Here is a 10022-nt window from a genome sequence, read left to right on the forward strand (position 1 = left end):
AATGATCTGCAAAAGTTATAAAACGTTCCTCTCAGCATCATTCCAACATTCCCAGAAGTTGAGATTAGACTGAAGTGTCGTCCAAACTTACCCGGTCAGCGACTGAAAGGTTAAGTGTTCCCGGGAGGGTTCATAGTTGCAGCTCGGGGTTCTCGTCTTCTTCTCTGCAAAGTGTCTCTGTCCTCGCTTTCACTCGCTCTAACTTTGTCTCGCTCTGTCTCTCGTTTTGGAGCCCAGCTGGGCCAGCCACCACCAAAGCCTGCTGGAGTGGGACTGCTCAGAATCTGAACGTGACTGGCCTTAAGGGTTTTTCTTTGGGAGAAAAAGCCCACATCCCACTGTCAGTCAAGCAACGGAGCATAGTTTCAGCTGGGCCGCCATCCAAACAGACATGAAACTCTTCTATTTCGGTCTGCCATATGAGCAGTGGTGCTGCTCAGAGGAGGGGGAGAACCATTCTGTGGTGGGTATGTAATTGCAGAGTGACCAGTTATGGTGAGATGTAATTGCAGATCTCATCAGATGGAGAGAAACTGCCAACAAGACAAGGTAAAGGACTTTTAAATAAGACTTTTAAAAAAAAGATATAGAAAGAAACAACACAGACCACATAAATAAATGAGGAGCTGGGTTCCAGATGTGGCTGCAAAGGGAGGGAGGGGAGAAGAAGAAAGAGAGGGAGGAACAGAAAAGAGGAGGAGATGAAGGAACTGCAATGGCAGCAGAATGAAATCCCATTTCTAACACGGTGAAAAGGTGTTTACCTTCCCAGCAACAGTCGCACAAGACGGAAAAGGGGGATTGGGGAAGGTGAGAGGATGTCGGGCCGGCCTTGTGTTGTTTCTGGACCTGTACCATGAGCGCTCCTGGGTGTCTGGTTTCACATCGGTCCTTGGAAATGACTACCTTATGGAAAAATCGGGAGCTTTAAAAGACGAGGAAGGAAAATTCAAATATAAACGGCGGTCTGCTGGTTCCCATTATGAGCAAGACTCAGCTGGTCTGGGTTTCTGCATTTGATAATGCTACGTATTCTTGAGTGAATAATGATCATGTGATTATGGGAAGTGGGCGGATCCACACACACTCCCATGTGCACATAAGGGCCTGTTACACTATATAGAGCTATAAATATTAGCTTTAGCTTAAAGTTGAATGTAAACAGCTAATTTCCTCCCAGATTTTACCTCATTTCCTGGCAAACGCAACAAGGGAGAGCTCAACGAAGCACACCGAGGAGCACATTGCTGTGCGTGAAGGTCATTCTCAGCGAGAAACTGTTCTTTACGGGACTCGTTGCACTCATTGGCTTTGTCGTCAAGACTTAGGGGAGAAGATTGATGCCAGTCACGCACAAGAGCGATCGTCCCAGCAAGAAAGCGTACAGCTAAAGAGAAAAGCTCATTTAAAATCACAATGATATCCAAGACAATCGCTAGAAATGCAACCTTCTCAACAGTACGTCATTTATTCACTACCTTTGTTTATTTAGGGACGGTAACTAAAAACATATCTAATATTATTGTTGTTTGATTTCCTCTTGTTCAGCCTTCGACGAACGCTATTTCCCACATGTCCAGACAATCAGCGGTAAATGTCTGTAGAAGTTTTACGCAACAAGAGAACTTGAGAAGACAGCTTAGTTGAATTGAATGGATATGAACAAGACCAAGTTACAATGACTTAAGTTCTCCAGCTCGCTTGGAAGTTGAAGTTTTTTGAAGTAATCGCTTCGTGAAAGTTCGTTAAAAAGGTTTAAATCTCTTAAAACTGCTGCATGAGGTAGAGCATTACAAAAGTTCAATGAGAGATTGCATTCGTTAACAGAAGCTGGAGGGACGACTTGGAGGTGACATCATGACTCGAGCTTCCCAAATTATTTATTTGAAACATTAAAAAGAAGCCTCAGGTTCTGAAATTGGTTTGTGGTGCAGGTTTCTGGGAACCGGACTAACGACACATCTTCTCTCTGGAGATGGGGGCTTGCTTCTTGGTTTCTCTTATACGAACCATCTAATTTCCAACTGGATGGGCCCCATTCAAACCAGCTGTGTGCCATTAGGACCGCCATTCTCATTGGCATAGTGGGATTTCTAGATTACTGCTGAGAAAGAAGCTTAAAACCAAACCGACCTACGAAATCAGGCCTCAACCTCCCGTCCCCCTCAATTATCAGAATATAGAGAGGGGGTTTATTTTTTCCCTCCTCAGTCATGCAGGAAATGTTTCCATGTGGATTGTAGCATGACTGCAGACAGACAGATAGTAAGACGCAGGGAGAGTGGAAAGACTGTAAAAACAGCTGACAGATGAGGGCTTTAAAGCTTCAGAGGGAATAGAGCACAAGCCCCTTTTTCTGTTTATACTCTGATAGCATAAGGTCACACATTTTTCATGCATCTCCTCTCATCTGGGAATTAATAAATCATCCAACAGTTGGCTCTCTGACTAATCATTTAAGTGTTTATGGCATGAACACGGCATGTCTGCTGTATATGAGATGTTTTATGAAAACCTTGGTTCCTCGTGTGCTTGGATGTGATGCACACTGTGATAAATGTTGTGTATTTGCTCCGGTGCACACTTGGCATTCATCCGTGCAGCCAAATAGGATCAACTGTATCCTGTTTTTCAATTTCACCCTTATTGAATGAGCTCATTATCCCCTCAGTTTACAAACTTACATCCCGTATTTGTCTGAAGGGCCTTTATTTATCCTCCCTTCAAGTCTTCTTTTAGCTCCGTCTGTGATCTTTCTGGAGACACTGCACACTAAATACATAAAGGGGATGTTATTGTTTGGCAAAACACGACCTACAGCTGTAATAATGCATTTGCATGATATTGATCGGCTTCAGTTTGTGTATTTAACATGATTTCTGTGAAATGAATGTTATATTTCCTGTTCTAAATACTAAATTCCTGTTTTTTCTTGTGGTTTTCATGGAACATTTACTCTAATTGCTCTAATAGTCCTCTACTGATGAGGGATGGAGCAGGTGATGGTTCATTGCCTTGCTGAATATCATCTCAGAGCAAAAGAATAACCATTTCCCCTCGCCTGGATTTCCACAGTTGCTCCAGAATTTGAGCTGCCGTCCATTTCTCATTCATTGAAACCCATCAAAAGCTGCACGTCTTTGTTATGAAGCTACTGCGGGATGACTTCCTCTCATGATACACCTGCAGGAGTGTTCAACAGGTGTTACACTTCATTGCTGTTAAAGAATCAAAACCGCTTGTTCCCTTATCATTTGCACTTCTTTAGGGTTATTTCTCCTTTAGTTATCATTTGTGCAACAACAAAACCCACCTGCTGAGGCGGTTGATCAAGAGTTCACGTTTATAGCTGGTGGAAACTTTTCTTAGTGACTTGAGTCAGACCTGTGAGACTCTGCAGAGCTCCACTGAAACTTTAGTCAAGATAATTCTGTTGCCACCTATTGGAGTGCAGCTGTAAAAACAAGAGAACCCCAAAATGTTCAGTCATGCGAACATTAAAGATTAAAAATGAAGCTTTCCGCTGGTGTAAGTGCAGTAAACTCATCTTGTATTCTTGTATCTGAAATGAAGCACTGAGAAATACTTTCTCTGCACTGATGCCAAAAACACAATCTCCTGTAGAGTGTTTGGAAAACAAAGCTTTTTCTTCTGATGCACAATTATGGTGAGTGGCCATACAGACGGTTTCTGATTAAAATGAGTGGTTTGCATTTACGTCCTCTGGAGCTAAAGAAGAACAAGTCTGACTGCAGGTTTGGCTGCCTTTTATTAAGCAATCGCCCATGCAGGCTTCTTTTTGTCTTTGATCATCACGGATCTCAACATATCCATGCCACTGTGAACATAGTCCCAACCATAGTGACGTGTTTACAGCTGCAGACAGAAGTGTGTGAATGTGGGTTTGGTTTGCAGAATAATAAATAGTGTGTATTTGTCAATATTGTCACATTTCTAACCAATAAATTACAAATCTATTCACGTGAGGTTCACTAATGATATAATTCATAATGTATGGACATTAGTATTCCAGCAATTCATGTACAAATATAAGCCTTTCATAATATATCTTCCTGCACCTTAATGCTTAGAAACCTTTGAAGAACAACACAAGTACCCCAAACCCGAGTGTATCTAAAATACATTTTAATCTTGCTGAAATTTGTTTTCACAATATTGTTTACAATATTAATCTGTCTTCATTCTCTTCATCCTCGCTCAGGTCTTCTTTATCGTCTCGAAACAGAACTGTACAATCATGTTCATGTAAATTGTTCTACATCAAGGCACAAGACAACAGCCGTTGTGGGGGGGGCCTTGGGTAGGCTGATCTTTAATGGCGTCCCTCTGGCACACAGAACATCAGGGTACCCTTGGGAGGAGAGGGAGCTATGGAGAATGTAAGAGTATATGGAATCTCAGATGGGGAGGTGGGACGCGTAGAAGAAATGTGCTCTAACGAGGTGAAAGAAGAAAATAAGGTGATACCACTGCAGCTTTCATTTTATTTTCCAATGATACTCATGTATAAAAAAGAGGAACCATTAGGATATTTCATTTGTTCATGTACATAAAGTAAAGTGCTTTTTTTCTCTTTTTTTTTTCTCTTGTTTGCCAAAAGCAAAAGGTTTCACTAACAGGATGGGAATGGGAACGAGAAAAGTCCAGTGGTGTCTCTTGTTTCCCCGTAACAACGAGGGAATGGATAAAGGGCCAGTTCAGTGTTTCTTTTCTGCTTTGTTTTTGTTGATTTTTTGTTCTCAGGTTTTTTTCTGGTGTTTTCTTGTCTGGTTCCAACCTCTGAAAGAAAGAAAGGAAAGAAAGGAAGACATTACATTTAGAGCTTTTTAAAATGACACCAATAGACCGTGCATGATTAACCAAAGATGAATTGAACTGGATAAAGATTTGATTTGAAGAAACTTTATTTACCGTTTCCCTGAAGATTTTGGAGCGCTCACATCTGGACGTTTCTCCTCCGCCTGCCGAAGGCCTTGGCGCCAACGTTGGTGGGGACGAAGTTGCTGTTGCCCATTCCCCCCGACCGGCTGAGGAAGTCCGCCAGGCGGTGAGTCACGCAGGTTGCCGTGTTGCAGGCTCGCTTCTGTGCTGTAACGCTGCTTCAGGAGAACAAACGAGGGGTTAACGGAAAGATCTGCTGCGACATCTGTCCATATAACACACACAGTATGTCTGTACAGTGCACACAGTTCATTTGTATCAACGTTGACTTCACAGCACAGAGAAACAGGACATACACGTGGAAAATATGCATCAAGGCTGCAAGCTTTAATCGCATATTTTCATTGCCGTTTTTCTCACCTTTGAACCCGATGAGCGCTTTAGAGATAGTTTCAAGGAGCCTCTAAAATCCTATTTATGTCCATATTTGCAAATGTGTTCATAAAATAACTTCAGAATGAAAATGAGCTAACGCTTCCTGGTAGAAAAATACGTTTATTGAACAAGAAACATGGTGTCGCATCATTTATTAATGGTTCGGTGATTTCTCTTAAATCTCAGAGCTTTGGAATGCCATCAGATGAGTCCACGCACAGTACACAGAGATGGATGTCTGAACTGGCTCCTGAATTACATTTATGTCTGATCGTCTGAAATTAAAGGGACAAATCATTCTCTGCCAAAAACAAAAAAGGTTGGGAGGAGAATGAACTGAAAAGTTGGTTGCAATTAAAAGGTTATATTCTTCTCATGTCAATCAAGCAGGTAAAATCAACATGCACTTGCCGATTCAAAAGCAATAAGGAAGAAACCGGGATGAGGAGAGGAAGAGGACAGGGGAGCAGGAAAAGGAAAGGAAGAGGAGGAGGAAATGCAGTAAAGGTAAAAGGGTGCTGAGGGCGGATGAAGAGGGTTTAGATGCTGTCAAACGTCTCGCCGTAGCTTGCATAGATGTCGCTCTCAGGCGCACTGCGCTTCTTGCCGGGCGTTCCTGCTCCCACGTTCGTGCGAGGGAACGTCTGCAACTTGTGCAGCTCCTGAGACAGTTTGCCCAACACACAGGTGCTGAGGTTGGCGCACCGCTTGGTTAGGGGCCTGTCCATGCTGTCGGGGAGGGGACACACAAGAACACATGCAGAGAACAGGCTCATAGGCATGGGGAAACATGCAGGTAACACTTTCTTCATCTCTATCTTTCTCTTTCCCTCCATTCACACACCATTTTTTCTCACATGCATTTCATTCACATGCCATTGCAGGTATTAAAAAAAAGGTACAAATGAAAACATTCCCCCCCCTACAGCATCATGCTTCCTCCTCTCCACCAATATAAGAAGCTGTCTTCCATCCCCTCATGCGCCAAACCTCCATCCCCACCCCCACCCCAGTCAATCCCCTCATCTTTTACACCCACAGAAGGAACAGAAACCAGTCCCCCTGTCATGCAACTCCACTTAATTGACATCATGCACACTTATTCGTTCCGTTCGGCACACACTGTTCACATGCCCGGCAGGCAGGCTGGAAATAGTAATCCGTTCAAACAAAGTCCAAATCAAACTCATCCATGCAGGAGAAGGGTCATGACAGAGAATAAGGATTTTTGTTGTGTGTATTAACATCTTTTCTTGGAAACTCTCTTTTGGTCATTTAAGACGTACATACCTCTACGCCTGATCGAACCCAAGTGGGGCGCTAAAAAGACGCATCTTCAGTGGATTTAAAGTGAAACCAGAATGTGATACAGTCCCTAAAGAGATACACAAAGTCCTGCATGGTAGCCCAAAGAAGAGCTGACGCTTTTACCTGTTACTTTCAACGTTTAACTTTCAAGTCAAATCTCTCAGTAGCTGTTTCTGCGCAGGGAGAAAATGTTAAAGTGTTTATTTATTTAAAGGGTGAACATGAAGAGGAATCTGTTTGTGTACCTGTTTCCTTCAGTCGCCTGCTGCTCCAGCTCCTCCGCCGTCATCTGCACAAACTCCTTGACGATGGCGTTGAGTAACCTTCGCGCCTCGTAGTCCGTGAGCGTGACTCGGTCTGACATGGACTCTAAACCCGGTCTGTGACGAAGGGGTGAGCGGGGAGGTTTAGGGGTCAGAGGGGTTGGGGGATGAAAAGGCATTGAGATTAAGCATTAAATCCCTCGCGAGAATTATCACCTGCAGTTAAAAGGAGGGGTGGGGATGTGTGTGTGCGGGGTGTTAGGGTGGGGTAGGCTGGCGGTGGAGTGGCTGGATGGATAGGAGGGGTCAGGGGGGTTTGCTGGGACGTCACCAACTCTGAGAGGGATGACGTCTGAGTTGGAGGGCCCCCGGCCAACGCAGGGAAACAATCTGCGGAAAGTGCCCCATCCGAGAGAAGGGCTGATGTGCAACCGGCTTTAGATTTATGACAAAATCGATAGCTTCATGGGAACAGTGTGGGGAGTGGCTTGAATGGGGCTTCATATAAATATATAGAGCTCACTTATCTCCCCCTGAAGTCAATGACATCTTTTTGTTTCACTTTTTTGTTTCTATTATTCCCTTTTTACATTTTCATCAAATGACATTAGAGGTATAACAGGAGAACATGACATTATTTCTTCTTATAAAAGTATATGGTTAAATATTATTTTGTAATGGTTTAACTCACCTGAGCCTATATTTAATCCTGCTGATGCTGCGTGACTACATTTAGCATCTTAAATCATTAAAATGAACCAAAAGAAATATGTTTAAAGTTTGTGTGCATGCAAATTCTTCCACACTATCTGCTTTAAACTTCTTCAAAATATCTACAACAGTCGACTCCCCTCCTCTCCTTCCCACTGGTTGCTTGTGATTCTAAAGAATGGGAATACTACTTTTCCACATATTTCAAGTTGCTGCAAACACACATGTAAGCTGGTAGTTACTGGTAGTAAGTGTATAAATGTGAATGTTCAGCATCTCACCTGGCAGGGGCGGCTTGTGAGCAGTACATCTGGCAAATGACCAGGGCGTAGGCAACGAGGAAAGCGGAGATCTTCAACATAACCATGGTCCCCTACACAGCAAAAAAGACACCCCCATCAGCTCCTTGTGCACAACACCGCCGTCATTCACACTCACACAGTGGCGAAAATAAGTTTGCAAGTCACCTGAAAATTCAGCAAAGATCTACATACATTTAGAAATGACAGTTTGTGTCTCATCCTGTTGGGAAGAAGGTGCAACAAGAACAAGAAGGATTCCTGTCACTTCCCAGAGAGGTGAGCTCAGCTCGGATCTCCTGCTGCACATCCTCCTGCTCTTACTTCAAAACTGAGCCACATAACGATCGGGGGGGTGGGGGGGGGGGGGGGGGAGCGCTACACTCTTGTTCTGCAAAACGCTACGTTCCTCCACAACATCCAGCCAAGAGCACAGGACAGGTAGTTCTCTCATGTCGCACTCTGCAGGTCCCGGAGTGTGACATGCCTGTGTGTGTGTGTGTGTGTGTGTGTGTGTGTGTGTGTGTGTAGGTAGGTGGGGGCCCTAGACTGTGCATGGTATGTAGCACTTGCTCGCTCTAGAAGAGGAGGGGTGAAGAGGGAAGAAAGGGAGGGGGGACTCCATGCTTGCCAACTCCCTAAGGGACCAGTGCATTAGTGTAATGAGCTGCCAGCACTCTCTCTCTCTCTCTCTCTCTCTCTCTCACACACACACACACACTCTCTCTCTCTCTCACACACACACACACACTCTCTCTCTCTCTCATACACACACACATACACACTCAAACTCGTTCCTCCTGTCCATCTCTTCTGTCCTTTTCCTCGTTCACTTGCTGTTCTTCATTTAAGTGCCTTCCCTTCTGTCTTTCTCCCCTTCCCTTCACATGTCTGTGTCTCTGTCGGTCTTTGGCCTTCAGACAGCAGACTGGACCCTCTCAAAATGGGTGGTGGTGATGCCGGTGACCCCAGTGGCCACACTCCAATCCCATTACCAACACCATCACGTCACCACAGTCTAACGCAGTGACTCTGTGTCCATATCCCCTCTGATCCACACACATGCAAACAGCTTATCAGGTACATTTATAGTTCCAACACATCGCCTAACATTAAAAGTCAACACTTACCTTCAGTGATAATCACCCAGCAAAAAAAATAAAAAATATATATCTATGTATCTCTATGCAAAACACAATAAGTTGACTTTCTCTCAACTTGCAGAACAACTCTTGATTCTGTTGCATGCAGCGCCAACGCACCAGCCTATATATCCCACCACTTGGATTTGTGCATTGACTGTGTAGGTGTTTAATTATCCGCCGGCAGCCAATCACGTCGCTCTGATGCTATGGCGAGCCAATGGGACGCCTCCCCTCAGTCCTGGCTCACTAATAAGGGATATGGCTTTGCGCTGACGTCATTCCTCAGTCAGTAAGTGCTCCATTCACAAAATCCTTCAGTCATTTGGACCATTTGCTATCCCCAATTTGCATTGATGTCATTAATTAAATAGGAAGCAAAGCAAACTGGTGTCTGCGGAGAAGCATCACCGGCAATAAATATTTTAAGAACCTTCCAAAAATGTTACATTGCATGCTATATCTCAAATGCCAAATCGATAAGGGCCCCCAAATTCAACCCCCCCACCCCCCCCTAGCACCACTTCCACCTTCCCAGCTAAGCACTTGCAGGCGGGGCCATCTGCTGGGGAGGTATGTACACTACACGGTGACGCACTCCTGGGCTCTTCATTCATAACGCTGTTTGGATAGCACCAACTACAGCACTCCACCAGTACACCATCGAACACACACTGTGTCACACTGATCTGATCGATATGATGTGATTCATAATGAACTCATGTTCCAACTCAGAGTGGTCAACTTTCAAACTACCAAGCATTGTGCACGTGTTCATCTTCTCCAACTTTAATTGTGTGTTTTTGTGTATCAGTGTGATTAACCTGAAACATGCTTCTTGTCTCGCAGCAGACACTGTATGCACGACGACCTCCCACCCCCCTACAGTGAAACATCAAACCACATTGAGTTAATAAAGTGATACCACAGTGAGTCCAGTAATGATCACTGCCTTCTCCCAC

General features: G+C 44.2%; 1 protein-coding gene across 3 annotated transcripts; it reads right to left on the reverse strand.

The window, feature by feature from the left end:
- Positions 1-4124: 4124 nt before the first annotated feature.
- LOC115009845 (calcitonin gene-related peptide-like) lies at positions 4125-9150 on the reverse strand. Of its 3 annotated transcripts, none has more exons than XM_029434110.1 (5): positions 9049-9150; positions 7901-7992; positions 6891-7025; positions 4933-5117; positions 4125-4800 (listed from the first exon to the last, which is right to left on the reverse strand). In XM_029434110.1, the coding sequence occupies exons 2-4, from the start codon at positions 7984-7986 to the stop codon at positions 4958-4960; spliced, it is 381 nt and encodes a 126-aa protein (XP_029289970.1). In that variant the 5' UTR covers positions 7987-7992; positions 9049-9150; the 3' UTR covers positions 4125-4800; positions 4933-4957. The 3 variants fall into 3 exon arrangements, with proteins under 3 accessions (XP_029289970.1, XP_029289969.1, XP_029289968.1); XM_029434109.1 differs by having other exon boundaries at positions 4933-5120; XM_029434108.1 differs by lacking the exon at positions 4125-4800 and having other exon boundaries at positions 4984-6066.
- Between the last annotated feature and the right edge of the window lie 872 nt (positions 9151-10022).

Source organism: Cottoperca gobio, chromosome 6 (genome assembly GCF_900634415.1).
Source record: "Cottoperca gobio chromosome 6, fCotGob3.1, whole genome shotgun sequence".
Lineage (NCBI taxonomy): Eukaryota > Metazoa > Chordata > Actinopteri > Perciformes > Bovichtidae > Cottoperca > Cottoperca gobio.

What these genes read in the sequence shown, in the direction of transcription:
- LOC115009845 (XM_029434108.1), bottom strand. Translation starts at nt 7,986, where the DNA reads ATGGTTATGTTGAAGATCTCCGCTTTCCTCGTTGCCTACGCCCTGGTC. An exon ending in TCACAAGCCGCCCCTGCCAG is followed by an intron (nt 7,026 to 7,900) that starts GTGAGATGCTGA and finishes CCTTCGTCACAG; the next exon opens with ACCGGGTTTAGAGTCCATGT. An exon ending in CAGGCGACTGAAGGAAACAG is followed by an intron (nt 6,067 to 6,890) that starts GTACACAAACAG and finishes CCTCCCCGACAG; the next exon opens with CATGGACAGGCCCCTAACCA.